General features: G+C 32.8%; 2 protein-coding genes across 2 annotated transcripts in view; both read left to right on the top strand.

The window, feature by feature from the left end:
- Positions 1-12,740, top strand: part of LOC146729874 (uncharacterized) — a 25,865-nt gene extending 13,125 nt beyond the window's left edge. The window contains exons 2-3 of the mRNA XM_085494192.1: positions 11,357-11,597; positions 12,635-12,740. Of these exons, the coding sequence (XP_085350318.1) occupies positions 11,357-11,597; positions 12,635-12,681 (288 nt within the window). The 3' untranslated portion in view covers positions 12,682-12,740. The remainder of the gene's footprint in view (positions 1-11,356; positions 11,598-12,634) is intronic.
- LOC146729873 (uncharacterized) lies at positions 12,638-16,515 on the top strand. Its single transcript, XM_085494193.1, has 4 exons — positions 12,638-12,741; positions 13,020-13,130; positions 13,676-13,725; positions 16,334-16,515. Exons 2-4 carry the CDS (start codon positions 13,025-13,027, stop codon positions 16,508-16,510), a joined length of 333 nt encoding a protein of 110 aa, XP_085350319.1. The 5' UTR covers positions 12,638-12,741; positions 13,020-13,024; the 3' UTR covers positions 16,511-16,515.

Here is a 16,515-nt window from a genome sequence, read left to right as displayed (position 1 = left end):
AAGAAGTTAAAAGGCTTCATTGACTCCCGTGTCCGAAGCACAAAAAGGAGTCTTTGCAGTTACCCTGTCTGTATGTCTGTATGTATGTCTGTATGTATGTATGTACATTTTGTATGTCACTTTTTTTGTTCCACCGTTATCTCAAGAACCACTAATCAAATTTTGGTGAAACTTGGTACATAGATGCTCTGGGATAATGCGCAGAGCTGATTAGGTTTTGGTAAAAATCTATGAATATTAAATACCTAATTTGCATGATAATTAGCTGATTTTTAGCTGTTCCAAGACTGTTCCACTGATATCTGAAGAACCACTCATTGGATTTTGATGAAACTTGGCACATGGATGCTCTGAATTAGTGCGCAGAGTTGATTAGTTTTGGGTAACAATCTATGAATATTAATTACCTAATTTGAATGATAATTAACTGATTTCAAGCTGTTCCATGACTGGTCCACTGATATTTGAAGAACCACTCATTGGATTTTGATGAAACTTGGCACATGAATGTTCTGAACCAATATGCAGGTTTGATTAGTTTTGGGTAAAAATCTATGAATATTACCTAATTTGCATGATAATTAACTGATTTTAAGCTGTTTTATGACTGTTCCACTGATTTTTGAAGAACCACTCATTGGATTTCAATGAAACTTGGCACATGGATGCTCTGAACTAATGCGCAGATTTGATTATTTTGGGGTAAAAATTTTTTAATATTATTAATTACCTAATTTACATAATGATTAATCAATTTTCGGCTTTTCCACTGATATCTCAAGTACTAATCATAACATTTCAATAAAACTTGGTACATAGATGTCATATGACACTGCACAGACCTGATAGTTTTTAGGGTAATATCAGTACATATTAATTACCTGATTTGCATAATTAATTAATTTTCAGGGGTTGGTATTTCAAGTAATAATGATCACGTTTCAATGAAACTTGGTACATAGTTACTTGAGGACTGTGCAGAGACCTAATTAGTTTTGGGTAAATATTTGTGCATATTAATCATCTTATTAGCATAATTAGTTAATTTTCAGCTTTTCACCTGATATCTCAAGTACTAATCATCACATTTCAATGAGACTTGTGACATAGATATTCTAGGACTACGCAGAGACCTGATTAATTTTGGGATAAATAATTGTGCCTATTAATTACCTAATTTGCATAATTAGTTAATTTTTTGCTGTTCTATGGCTGTTGCACTGATGTCTAAAAACCACTCATTGGATTTTAACGAAACTTTTCAAGAGTACCTGTCACATTTCAATGAACCTAGGACTATACACCATATTAGATTTTGGTAAATATTTATGCTTCTTAATCACCTAATTAACATAATTAATTAATACTGTATATCTCAAGTATTGATCATCACATTTGAATAAAACTTGGTACATAAATGGTCTAGGACAATAGACAGCCTGATTAATTTTGGGTTAAAATCTGTTCATATTAATTCTCTAATTAGCATAATAATTAATATTTTTTTGGTTCTAATCACATTTCAATGAAACTTGGTACATTGTGCAGACCTTATTAGTTTTACACTTAAATCTGTTCGTTACCTTATTTGCATAATAAATTTTCTGCGTTTCCATCAACATCTCAAGTTCAAGTAATTTTGAATTAATTTTTAATGTGTCTCCAATACTCTCAACACATGGGAGTTCTTTCTAAGCTTTCTTTGATTTTGTTAGGTATTATTAAAATAGGCAAAAATGTTCAAGGAGTTAAAGGGCTTCATATTGTTTGGTATTTTTAAAATAGGCAAAAATGTTCAAGGAGTTAAAGGGCCTCATTTTGTTGGATATTATTAAAATAGGCAAAAATGTTCAAGGAGTTAAAGGGCTTCATTTTAGGTATTATTAAAATAGGCAAAAATGTTCAAGGAGTTAAAGGGCTTCATTTTATTAGGTATTATTAAAATAGGCAAAAATGTTCAAGGAGTTAAAGGGCTTCATTTTAGGTATTATTAAAATAGGCAAAAATTTTCACGGAGTTAAAGGGCTTCATTTTATTAGGTATTATTAAAATAGGCAAAAATGTTCAAGGAGTTAAAGGGCTTCATTTTGTTAGTTATTATTAAAATAGGCAAAAATGTTCAAGGAGTTAAAGGGCTTCATTTTGTTAGGTATTATTAAAATAGGCAAAAATGTTCAAGGAGTTAAAGGGCTTCATTTTATTAGGTAATATTAAAATAGGCAAAAATGTTCAAGGAGTTAAAGGGCTTCATTTTGTTAGGTATTATTAAAATAGGCAAAAATGTTCAAGGAGTGAAATGGCCTCATTTTGTTAGGTATTATTGAACACTGATAATTGAACCCAAAAACATAGCAAATATTTCTTCTTCTTCAGTGCATTGTATCTAGTAATAATTTTAAAACTAATTGTTCTTATTTCTTTTTGTCCCATATCACATAAAACTTATGGTGACCTCCCCTCCCCATAATTATTTGGTCTGCCCCTTATTGTCCCATATTACCGGTACGTTAAACTAATGGTAATCTCCCCTCCCAATTATTTATAGATCTGTCCCTCATTGTGCAATATCACATTAAACTAATGGTAATCTCTCCCCCTATTATTTATTGGTCTGTCCCTCATTGTGCAATATCACATTAAACTAATGGTGATCTCTCCCCCAATTATTTATTGGTCTGTCCCTTATTGTGCAATATCACATTAAACTAATGGTGATCTCTCCCCCAATTATTTATTGGTCTGCCCCTTATTGTCCCTATCACATTAAACTAATGGTAATCTCTCCCCTCCCTATTATTTATTGGTCTGCCCCTTATTGTCCCATATTTCCGGTACGTTAAACTAATGGTAATCTCCCCTCCCTATTATTTATTGGTCTGTCCCTTATTGTCCCTATCACAGTAAACTAATGGTAATCTCTCCCCCTATTATTTATTGGTCTGTCCCTTATTGTCCCTATCACATTAAACTAATGGTGATCTCTCCCCCAATTATTTATTGGTCTGTCCCTTATTGTCCCTATCACAGTAAACTAATGGTAATTTCTCCCCCTATTATTTATTGGTCTGTCCCTCATTGTGCAATATCACATTAAACTAATGGTGATCTCTCCCCCAATTATTTATTGGTCTGTCCCTTATTGTCCCTATCACATTAAACTAATGGTGATCTCTCCCCCAATTATTTATTGGTCTGTCCCTTATTGTCCCTATCACAGTAAACTAATGGTAATCTCCCCTCCCTATTATTTATTGGTCTGTCCCTTATTGACCCTATTACAGTAAACTAATGGTAATCTCTCCCCCTATTATTTATTGGTCTGTTCCTTATTGTGCAATGTCACATTAAACTAATAGTGATCTCTCCTCCTATTATTTATTGGTCTGTCCCTTATTGTTCCTATCACATTATGTTGTCTATTAAGTCCATTTAACGTTAATCGCTGTCAGTCACTGACACCAAGTACCTATTGTTAATAATCAAAAAGTGTCTATTGGTGGCATGTAAGGGAACTTCTCAAAAAAAGTCTTAAGTAAAAAAAAAAAGTTTTGCTTCTCTTCATTGCGTTAGTAGGAAACCTAAACCTCAAACAATTTCTTTCAAATTTCGTGAACTGTTTCATAAAAAGAAAAAATAAGGAAATTATTTGTTTTCTGTTTCAGATGTTTTGTAGATTCAAATCAACTTTTTTAATGCATGTCCTCTATAAGGCGTTAAAAACATTTAACGTCTTGTCGTTGTGGCATTGAATAATCAAATACAAATAAAAAAAAAATTAAACTGTGTCACCGCTATAATTGATTTAATTCCCCTAGAATGAGAAGCAAAAACATTTTTTTTTGCCTTAGCTGATGATCTTGATAGGTTATTCAGCAATCTAATCCAATTTTAATCTCATAATCCTTATATTCTAAATTACTATTGGGATTAAAAAAAACTGATTAAAAAATTTAAAGTTGTAACATTTGAAATGAAAAAAAATGAGAAGCCCCCTTAAAATGTACCTGTTTGAACAGAACACAGACAGTGTAAACTTGTAATGTGTGAACTAAACACAATAATTTATGTCATGAGCCAGTACTGGGGTGGAGGTTAGAATGTTGGCAAGTTGCCATCGCTTTAATAACCTAGTTACAAGCAGACAATGTTAACAAACATGTTGTATTGTCTATTGTTTCACTGTCTATCGCACCGTGGAGGGTAACAGTGGTGTCTTCCACGCTGTTAACACAGATGGAATAGTTACTTTGATACAAGATTCTTTTGTCTGTTTGCTATACTCTTCGCTTTCCTTGTATCTGTTAGATGTCCGCTTCTCCTTGTCGGAATTTTCGGATTATATACCTGTTCAGTACATGGAATTATATCGTTGGAAAACTTCAACGTCAACTGCGTTCGCATCGCTAAGCTTTCCCCTTTACCACTCTTCGTACGATCTGCCCACGGATTAATCTACTCGTATACTTGCCTGGACCAAATTAATTTAGCCATTCTCGTTTCCGAAATAACTCAAATTTTCGATCAGCTGATTGTTCGCTCTTCACAACAAGGATTACTATGGACGCTTGTGTAACCAAATAACTATTTGCGGTTTGAAATACCGATATTAAATGGAAATAAAATTATAGAAATATGTGACCCGCTGAACAGTGTTATAAATAATATATGTAGCATAGTGGTTTGAACTGAACCGAACTTTGTGACCCCGTGGGATTCGTTTTTAAAATTCTGTGGATGTGAAACTTACATAGCTGCCAAACCATGTATAACACTATGAGGAGGTATGCCATGTTTCCGCCGGCTTTCAGATTGCAAGGTAAAGTTATTTATTTATTTTCCTACCAGCGAAAAAATTCTTGCATTCTGATTGTCGACTACTTTGAGAATTTTCTTTTTGAACAGTTATTTATTTATTTATTTTTTTCCAAGCAGCAAAAAAATTATTCTGTACACACATTCTGTACAATCACATTGAAAATTGAAACTTTTTGTAAAATGTACTGGAACGGCAATTTGCAAAGGGGACCTACAATTATAAAACTGAAGTATGGGTGTCATTTTGACCTACCCTCCCCTGTCCAAAGAACAAAAAAAAATAGACAGAGTGCGGGATTTTATTATTTTGTTGCATTGCAGTCCAGTTTTGCAAGTGATCTAGAAACACGCAGTGTGTATTAGAGCTGTCTGGATACAATTTCACTGTCTGAAATCAATTCATATATACCGGTACTGGGGTAGTTGGGATATTAGGCTCGGTCGAGTCCATAATAATTTGGATTTAGCGAGAACGTGGAATTGGAGATGCCTGATTATCGGTATATAATATTGTATATTTTGGAAATATATTCTCTATATTGTTAATTACAGTAATATTAAACAGCTTTAAATTTTTTACCACCAGTTCACACTTTTCATCACAAATTCACAAAATAGTTATAGTCTGCACTTTCTTTCAGAAGATTGGGACAAAAATAGTCAAATTTTTTGAGTAAAAACTGAAAATTGATTCGAATTTTGTCTGTTGAATTCAAAATTAGAGTTCATTCCCAGAAATATTGAAGAATATCAGAAAAAATTGCAGAATAATTTGGGTGCGAAAGTCTGGTGGTGAAAAAGTTAAGTTTGCAAAGTTAGAATTCAATATTTTGTGGTAGCAAAAATGTCATTTCAGGTTTTTCAGTCAGAGAATCACGATAATTTTCATCCCTTTGTAGTTGTCAAATGGTAAAAAATACTAACGTAAGTACAAATTTGAATGACCATTTCCGGTACAGATCTCCATGTACCATTTTGTTTGCAAAAACTGTTAACAATAGATACATAAAACAATAACCAGTGACACAATAGATTGCTAAACAATAACTGGAAGCAAAACAATCAACAGGCTATGAAGCAGTGATCCGATTATACTTACAATATAACAATAGGTGACTTAAACAATAATAGTGGAAAGTAATGGATTCATTGTTATACAATAGAAAACAAGACAATAGAAATTCTGTTGTACAGAACTGTCTTTACAAATACTTGTTGTAGTAGTCCTGGCCTTTGTACGGTATATTTTCATCATCTTCTTGTAGTTGAACTTGAAACAAACAACTGGCCTATGTCATGGGCATTTTAGGTACTGTAAAATACTTTATTTTTAGCTGGATTTAATTTTTGCTGAAAAGATGTTTTGTAGGGAGTTTGTTTTCACTGATTTTTGGTGAGTTGAATGTAAAATGTTTTAACCAAATAACCCCTTCAGTGAAAATAAAGAAAAGTAAATTCAATCGATAACAGTATTTTACAGTATTCCCTTTAAAGATTAGAATCTGGTGAACTTCTCATAGCTTAATCCCTGACTTTCCCAATTTTTATTTCTTCTCGACACTGGAGCACGGTGAAATAAAGATAGTCTTGTTTACAAAGATACAGAAAAAAAAAAATAATAAAACTTTTAGTAAAGCACATCACTTTGTTCCAGATTTTTTTTTTTTTAAAACAATCACGTAATTATCATTTATAATTTCTCATTAGATACATAATGGTTACTGATAGATTATTAGTTCATTGATTTCAGATTTATATAAACCCGTCCTACAACAACAATTCCCAGGGCATCAATGTTATTCTTCAACTTCACTTTATAAAGTTTAGACCACAGTCCCTCTATAGATGGGATAGAGGGACTGTGTTTAGACTAACCGATCACTGGTAGCATAGTGGTTTTTGCATCAGACTCTTGATCGGTAAATCCAAGTTCAAATCCTGCCTTAGGCTGAACATCAAAGGGTCGACCCCTACCCTGGGTGAGTGTACCACAGACTCAATGGGAAGGCCAATTCCACTGGCCGAGATTCATTCACTAACGAATGCGACTTTGGGGGAACCTTGGTTAAGGTTTGCAGGAGCTTGTGTTCAACCGGGCCTGGTTGACGCCAGGGTAGTGCATTAAATTTCCATTTAAAAAAAGTTTAGACTAACTATTTTTAGAAATTTCGGTTAAACATTTCACACTTTTTCATGTATTCTTTTTATTAATTTTGAACCAAATAGATATAATTTTGCAGATTGTGATAAAAATTAAAATGCCTCAGCTGTCAAGGATTCAAACCGTTAATAGACATGTGGGTTGTATTTACTGTAAAGGGGTTAATTATTCACTGGGTTTTAATTTAGCTTATTTCGCTGACTGGAAAAATGCGCTAAATTAAAACCCAGTGAATATGTAAAATTTAGCATAGAACACATTATCTAAATGACGAAACCGTGAATTTAAAACCCACTGATTATGCCTGAAATGGTAAATCAGTGAAATTTAAACCCAGTGAAAATTAGTCATTTTACAGTATTTCATTGAAATATATCAGTGGATTTTGAGCTTGAATCAAAAACAAATATTTTTTTTAATAAAAAAAAAGATTATTAATTTATACCTGAGGTTTAATATTTTGGCCTATTGCTGCATTAGGTAAATTGGAGAAAACGTCCCACAAACCAACCAACCACACCATGTAAAGGGCGAGTGACATACACCCCTATAAAAAATGTAAACGTTTGTTTTGTCGTGTGCATGGTCATTCATTCATTCATGAATGTAGTAATTAAATCTAAACATTAAACATTATTTGTAAGGATTTATATCTTGTGAAATAAGGCAGTTTACGTTTACCATATTTGTTCAACTAGAAGCGCATATACAATAGAAGTTTTTGTGTTAAGTTTTACATATTCATTTACTTAAAATTGAATAATTTGCATAAACATTCTTTAAAATTGACTAATTTGCATAAAACATTTACTTAAAATTGACTTATTTGCAAAACATTTACTAAAAATTGACTTATTTGCAAAACATTCCTCAAAATTGACTAATTTGCATAAACATTTCCATAAAACTTTTTAATTTGCATGAACATTTACTTAAAATTTATTAATTTGCAGAACATTCCTTAAAATTGACTAATTTGCATAAACATTCCTTGTAATTGACTAATTTGCATAAACATTTACTTAAAAAAATTGACTAATTTGCATAAACATTTCCATAAAACTTCTTAATTTGCATAAACATTTACTTAAAATTGACTTATTTGCAGAACATTCCATAAAATTGACTAATTTGCAGAACATTCCTTAAAATTGACTAATTTGCATAAAAATTTCCATAAAACTTCTTAATTTGCATAAACATTTACTTAAAATTTATTAATTTGCATAAACATTCCTTAAAATTGACCAATTTGCAGAACATTCCTTAAAATTGACTAATTTGCATAAACATTTACTTAAAATTGACTAATTTGCATAAACATTTCCATAAAACTTCTTAATTTGCATAAACATTTACTTAAAATTTATTAATTTTCATAAACATTTACTTAAAATTGACTAATTATCATAAAAAAAGTTATTAAATTAAATTCTGATTAGGTAAGTTTATCGACAATGCAATAATCATTTTGAGCTTGTTTTAAATATGGTATATTTTACCAGAATTTTAAAGGAAGCAATTTTTTTTCTAAAATTAAAAAAAAAGTCATAAAATTAGTGAACTAGTCCCAGTATTTGTACATTGGTTCATGCCAACTTAATGATAACAGTGTGTAAACAATAACTATAAGATTTACTGATGTTAGGTCAGCCATGAATGACATCATATGAAGTACTTGACTGCTGCCTGGTGATTACACTAGGAATAGATATGTAATTAGTTAAACATACCTCCCACTGTGTTATTTCACTATAGGCAAAGCAGGTACTGTAAAATATTCTCACTTGGAATTAATTTTCGCTGAAGGAATGAATCAGTGAAAATAAAATCCAGTCAATATACCTTTTCTCCTATGTTTTACATTCAACTTGTCAAAAATCAGTGAAAATAAATTCAATACAAAACACCCAAAAAGTCTTTTCAGTAAAAATAAATTTCAGCTAAAATAAAGTATTTTACAGTACTCAACAAGACTGGCCCAGCCATGGCTATTTTGTTGTTTTATATTGAAGATAATTTACAGTCTAGTTCATATTGTCTGTGCCCATCTAATGGTCAATGTAAACTATCAGAATTTAATTCTGTGATAGAAAAAAAAAAATTGTGGAAGCACTTCTCTTACTTCTGTCCTAAATAAATTTTGCCCAACAGTTTTGACTTGCAAAATATCATTAACCTTTTCATCCCCAGTTCCCTCTTTTCATCCCAAATTCACAAAATGGTCCTGTTTATTGTCTGCACTTACCTTCAAAAGATTGGGAGAAAAAATAGCCAAATTTGCTCTCTAAGTAAATGTGAATGACAACTCGACTTTCTAACCTACTGTAAATAGAATACTGTATGACTTTCAAAGTTACCGATAATGACAACTTGACAATGTCACTCCCTAAGTGACTGTAAATAACATCTTTGCTCCCTAAGTAAATGTGAATGACAACTCGACTTTCTAACCTACTGTAAATAGAATACTGTATGACTTTCAAAGTTACCGATAATGACAACTTGACAATGTCACTCCCTAAGTGACTGTAAATAAATCTTTGCTCCCTAAGTAATTGTGAATGACAACTCGACTTTCTAAGTTACTGTAAATAGAATACTGTACGAGTTTCCAAGTTACCGATAATGACAACTTGACAATGTCACTCCCTAAGTGACTGTAAATAAATCTTTGCTCCCTAAGTAATTGTGAATGACAACTCGACTTTCTAAGTTACTGTAAATAGAATACTGTACGAGTTTCCAAGTTACCGATAATGACAACTTGACAATGTCACTCCCTAAGTAACTGTAAATAAATCTTTGCTCCCTAAGTGAATGTGAGTGACAACTCGACTTTCTAAGTTACTGTAAATAGAATACTGTATGACTTTCAAAGTTGCCGATGACAACTTGACAATGTCACTCCCTAAGTGACTGTAAATAGCATCTTTGCTCCCTAAGTAAATGTGAATGACAACTCGACTTTCTAACCTACTGTAAATAGAATACTGTATGACTTTCAAAGTTACCGATAATGACAACTTGACAATGTCACTCCCTAAGTGACTGTAAATAAATCTTTGCTCCCTAAGTAATTGTGAATGACAACTCGACTTTCTAAGTTACTGTAAATAGAATACTGTACGACTTTCCAAGTCACCGATAATGACAACTTGACAATGTCACTCCCTAAGTGACTGTAAATAAATCTTTGCTCCCTAAGTAATTGTGAATGACAACTCGACTTTCTAAGTTACTGTAAATAGAATACTGTATGAGTTTCCAAGTTACCGATAATGACAACTTGACAATGTCACTCCCTAAGTGACTGTAAATAAATCTTTGCTCCCTAAGTGAATGTGAGTGACAACTCGACTTTCTAAGTTACTGTAAATAGAATACTGTATGACTTTCCAAGTCACCGATAATGACAACTTGACAATGTCACTCCCTAAGTGACTGTTAATAAATCTATATTCCCTAAGTGAATGTGAGTAACAACTCGACTTTCTAAGTTACTGTAAATAGAATACTGTATGACTTTCCAAGTTACCAATAATGACAACTTGACAATGTCACTCCCTAAGTGACTGTTGATGACAGTGAAATAGAATCAAATACCTCAATTTTGAGATACTGTTTTGGCTGAACTTAATTTTTGTTGAAAAGACTTTTTAGGTGTTTTGTATGGAATTTATTTTCACTGACTTTTGACAAGTTTAATGTAAAATATAGAAAAAAAGGTATATTCGCTGGATTTTATTTTCACTTAATCACCCTTCCAATGAAAATATTGAAAATAAAGTATTTCACAGTAACAAAACATTTCTTTTTGTGTTAAAATCACTCCCTAAGTTACTGTTTAAAGGATTGAGAACATCACTCTCCTTGACTGTTAAGTCTATTTTTGCATGTATTCAACAATGAACCATTGTGAATCAATATTTGCTGTACTTTTGACTCCCTAAGTTACTACATATTCTGACATTATTTTAATACTTCAAAGTATTCAGATATTGTTACCCCCAAATGACCACCAGTCTAACATTACTCCCTAAGTGACTACATATTCTAACATTAGGACTCTCTAAGTATTCTGATATTGTTACCCCTAAAGGACCATCAATCTAACATTACTCTCTCGGTGACTGTATATTATGACATTGTGACTCCCTAAGTAACTACATATTGTGACATTATTACTACTCAAGTATTCTGATATTATTACCTTCTAAGTAACTATATATTCTGTGACATTATTGCTCCCTAGTAAAGTAAAAATTCTAATATTACTCCCTAAGTGACTGCTTACACTGTTTTCTTTGCTAAAGCTAAAATATAGTCAAGGACAAATTTTTTTTTTTCTTTCATTAATTTTGTACTTTGTTCTTACAGGCTACAGACAAGGCAACTGGTGTGCCATCAGAAATACCAAGTGAGGAAAGTCAGCCGCAGTCTGAATCTGAAAGTCAAAAAGAACTCATCAGTAAGCTGAAACAACAAATGGAAGACAGGCGAACCGTACGACGACTATCAAAATCCACGTCAATGCACAGTTCGTTGCTAAGTGCTAAGTCACGTCCTGAGACAGCAACAACTGATGATGTACCATTCGCTGATGATGATGGTGAACCTGGTATGTGGAATTTTATAATCAACAAAAATGTTTTTTTTTTTTTTTTAAAGTTTGAAATTTCAGTTATATTTATAGCAGGATCTACACCAATCAGCCTGATTTATGCTAATAGCATGCTAATGATAACTAATCTATGCTAATGCTATGCTAATGATTGATAATCACCACCACTCATACTTCATGTAACTGTAATTTATGCTAATGATATGCACATACTTTAAGTTTAACCAATCAGCTTCAACATTGATTTATGATAATGAGATGTAAATGCTTATTCACCCAATAAGCTTGCACATTTCTACTTTATGCTAATGATATGTAAATGATCTCGGATAATCACCATATATTTATGGGTTGCTGTTGACGATCTATCTCAAAACCTTGGTGTGATGTAATGCCATATTTCCCAAATGTTAACACATTTTGTTTTTATATAGATACAAACTGTGAGTCCTCATGATGACAGGAACTTGGAGGCTTTATTAAAATTATATGCAAATTTATTCCAATGTCCAGCTGTAGAGCTCCAGTTTGAATGAATTCCTCTAGCTTATCATCGATTAACATATTAGTAAAATGAAGCCTTTTAGCTTAATATTAATGAACAGACTCCCTAAGTTGAGCAACTATTGTTCTTATTTGAGCAATCATTGCCCATATTTGGGCATCCTTTGTTCATATTTGGGCAACCATTGCCCATATTTGGGCATCCTTTGTTCATATTTGAGCAATCATTGCTCATATTTGGGCATCCTTTGTTCATATTTGGGCAACCATTGTTCATATATAGGTACCCGTAGTCCATATTTCAGTATCCCTTGTCTATGTTTGGGTACCCCTTGTCCATGTTTGGGTACCTCTTGTCCATATTTTGATACCCATTTTCCATATTTGGTTATCCATTTCCCAGAAACCAGTATAGATAAACTTAAATACAGGAATTCATGTCAAAAGTCTTATTGTAGTTCAAGTTCATTTGCTTTGCCCACCTGAAATCTGAACACTTTTTAATAATATCTTTTATTTGTCTATTTCAGGAGATCTGTCTCAATATCTGGCCATCCTGTTGTACAGGAGTATTTGAAAACTTACCAGACAGTGACGGACTTCAGAGATGAGCTTGTCAAAATACTCACAGAAAAAGGTATGCATCATATCAATTAACCTTTGAACTTTAACCCTTGTAACATCAAGATCAACTTTTGTCACCTTTTGTCACAGAATAATCCAGCATATTTTTTTTTCTAATTTTTTGAAAATTTAAACAAGGTAAACAATAAACTGTAGACTAAAAAGTAGAAAAATCTGTGTTTATGGAGTCATAGTGATGTTAATATTTAAACACTTTTTTCATTATATGGCTATAACTGTTTCTATGACAACCAACTGATTTATGATTTTCTGTCACATTTATCGCTGTAGAATTGATGTCCCACGCTGAGCAGCTTCAGGACACGGCGTCCAACGTCGAGTTCGACAAAGACAGAACGGTTCATTTGCAAATCACTGAGATGAGCCAAGACGTCCATAAAAGTGAGTCAAATCAGATAATCTAATTTGTTTTTAATTCTAGATTTTCATGATTTATACTGTAAATCACTTCAATTTTGCTTTGTTGTTGCCATGGTTACTCTTTGATTCCCTCAATATATCATTTTCTGTTCACCGCAAGATCTCGTTTTATCCATGAAATCAAGCGTAAAAACTAGTCAAAGATTCAACAAATGCGAAAATATTGTTTTGAGTTTTTACACCTACTAATGTGCTATATACATTTGATGATGGACAATATTGATGAAGTAAAGGTATCTCAACGCCATATTTCGACGTTGAACAATAAGAAAGAGAAATTAAAGTTCAAAAACTAATCATTTGCTTTATGTGGCAGACGCCTCATCCACGTCCTTCGGGCATTACGCGAGGTCTTACAGTGAACGGAAAATCATTCATCATTGTCCATACTGTTAACCGCTTTATTTTCGCTAGTCTGTTGTCATGGTTACTAATTATTGATTCCCTCAATTGTTGTCCTGTTAATTGCAAAGTAGTAAATGATTGTTTTGTTTTTTTTGTTCTAGTTTTACGTGAAATATCAGAAATTCTGTCTTCCCTTATCAACAATGAATTCGTAAGTATTTAAACGGATTATGTAACCTTAGTTGGCGTGAAAATCTGTTTTGTTGCATTATTATAGTTCTGGGTTGAGCACTAATCATGAAAAAACAAACCCACATAACACTCAACAATCCTATTGACTTGTAGCTTTGACTGTGGTATCCCTGGGAGCACATTTATTTGTTGCTCGAATGTAGTCAACAGAAATGGGGAATTATGCCTAAAATCAAGAAATTATCCAAAAAAATAATTTTGTCAAAATTTCAACCAGGAATATTCAATCATTCAAACAGTTGTAATATTTCATTTTCATGACCTCTAAAGGTCACACATCCTGGTTCTTTCGTCAGTATAAAAATCAAAAATGGGTATATTTTATCGATTTTTCAGCACAATTTCCAAGACTTGAGTATTTGTTTCAGTTACTTGTGTAAAAATCTTTTGTTAGTGATGATGTCATACTAACAAGGTACCAGGATGTGTGACCTTTAGGGGTCATGAAAGGAGCTTATTGCATTTGATTCCTCTGTGATGTTCAACCTCTGCAGTATTACCATAATCTGATGAATATTCCTAGAATATTAGCATGCATAATTGTGTCAGTAAAAGTGGAGAGCATTTTATATTCATCAATCGCCATGGCAATGTGGTTGTCATAACAGTCTCTGCTACCACACACCTACATGTCTCGTGATAAAATAAAATGTTTTGAAAAATATTTCGCATCAAATGCAGTTTAATGTCAAACAGAAAATTTACATGAAGGTTTTACTTCTTGGTTTTCTCAGGTATTGAATATTAATTAACTATCCTCCAATCAAAAGTCTTGGAATAGATCATGTGACATTTAATGTCACAGTCAGTGAAAGTGTAAGGTCATTTCAGCTACATTGTAAGGACAGTGTAATAAAATGTAGCTGAATGGAAACAATTAATTGCAACAAAAGTACATTTGTGTTTCATTTTGGGAGATAAAATTCTAGCCTTTTGTTGTGTTTTATAGGGGTTAAGTTGTTTACAAGATGTCAAGTCCTTGTGCAGTGGACGCAGGTTGTGAAATAGTTTCAAACACCAAATTAAACTTTTGGTTATGTTTCACAAAATAAACTTTTAATAAAATTTTATCAATTTTTCAAAAATTTCTATCAAGACCTTTAGATAATGAAAAAATCATTTCCATCTGGTCTAAAATAAACAAAGAATGACTGTGACCGCAAACAAAAAATGAAACTACAATATGGAAATATGAAACACTGTTTTGCTAACATAACAAAATAAATTACACAAAGTGTTGCCACAGAAAGAAATGGTTACATGGTTATATTGTTAGCAAAACAGTGTCTCTTACTGCAATATTACCGTACTGTTCTTTTGTGCAGTCACTGTGAGTTATCAAAACAAAACTAGAAATACAACAAAACATGCGCAATTTTGCACCAAAATGAGAAAAATTATGACTTGAACATCGTAGAGGAATCAAAGGTATTAAAAATAGACCATTTTCATGAACACTAAAGGTCACACATCCTGGTACTTTCGTTGGTATGACATCATCACAAACATACAAAATTGTGGCATATTAATGTGCTCCTAACAGAAATATTTCTATTTCTTACACTAATATTTTACTCTAGTCGCTAAAACAGATAGTTAAGTCTAGGAAATCAATAAAATATCAATAAAATAAATTAAAATGAAAACTTTTTTGATTTTCATCTCTACGAAAGTACCAGGATGTGTGACCTTTAGAGGTCATGAAATGTTCTCAAAGTTTGCCTTGATGCCCTTCTAAAAATTACAAACATACCCTATTTTATTTCTACATATATACACCAAGGCAGTTTTATCAAATTTTGGCCTTGAAAAAGGGAGCTTTCTCAACTCCAAAGATCAAGCCTTGATAATGAAATAATTTTAATTCACAAAACTGCTCCTAAATTCAATTTCTATCAAAACTACAAAAAATTGTGTTGCTTTGAGAATTACAAAACATATAATGATATATTTTTCACATAATCCCATAAAAATGTCACAAATCGAATGAAGTCACAGACATCTCTAAAAATCACCACATAAAATTCACACCATGATGATTCGCATAACAATACATTTGTTTTGTATGGCCTCACCTATTATAGTATGCATACTCAAAGGCCGCAATGGGGCGTCATAAAAACTAACTGTCTTTTAGGAGTATATGTTGTTATTAGATACTAGTATGTACTACATAGAATAATCGGCGACAAAACGAACACAACATGGTTACACGGCTGTAACACTGGAAGGCTTACTTAGATACAAAGTTTCGTATTATTAATTTTGAAATCTTCAGTTATGTTGGTGTGCTCTGGACGGAAGTGCGCATTTCATGGCGGCCGCGCAAAGACGGCACCGGCTAGACAGCCTGGCAGGAAGAATTTATCTGAAACTGCCCGGCGACTGACCCGAACTGGTTGGTCTCGTCAGTCTAGTTTTTATCGGCCGACGAGACCAATGACTCAGAAACCAAGTTTGCAGTTATCTGTCTGCACGGAGCGTAATCAGATGTTAATGGCAAAGATACGAATAGTGATAATTCAGAGACTAATTATCCAATACGTGTTGTGAGTGTTCGAAAACAGGATCCACGAGTGTCGTCGCTGGGATCACGTGGAACGACCAATCAGACGCTGACAACACAGCATTCACAGCCAACAATGGCGGCCGATACGCAGTCTGTACATCGAGAAGAAAGCAACATGTCCTCCATGACAGAACTTGTAGTGAGGGATTTACAAGATGCACTCAGTAAACTGTAAGTTGA

This window comes from Saccoglossus kowalevskii, chromosome 20 (genome assembly GCF_978046115.1).
Source record: "Saccoglossus kowalevskii chromosome 20, keSacKowa6.1, whole genome shotgun sequence".
NCBI classification, from domain to species: Eukaryota; Metazoa; Hemichordata; class Enteropneusta; family Harrimaniidae; genus Saccoglossus; species Saccoglossus kowalevskii.
The sequence above is the reverse complement of the archived record's forward strand: the minus strand, read 5'-3'. Positions and strand labels throughout refer to the sequence as shown.

Excerpts from the sequence above, each read along its gene's own strand:
- LOC146729873 (XM_085494193.1), top strand. The coding sequence starts at position 13,025 with ATGTCCCACGCTGAGCAGCTTCAGGACACGGCGTCCAACGTCGAGTTC. Across the intron at positions 13,131-13,675 it reads GAGCCAAGACGTCCATAAAA|TTTTACGTGAAATATCAGAA; the intron begins GTGAGTCAAATC and ends TTTTTGTTCTAG. Across the intron at positions 13,726-16,333 it reads CCCTTATCAACAATGAATTC|GATCCACGAGTGTCGTCGCT; the intron begins GTAAGTATTTAA and ends GTTCGAAAACAG.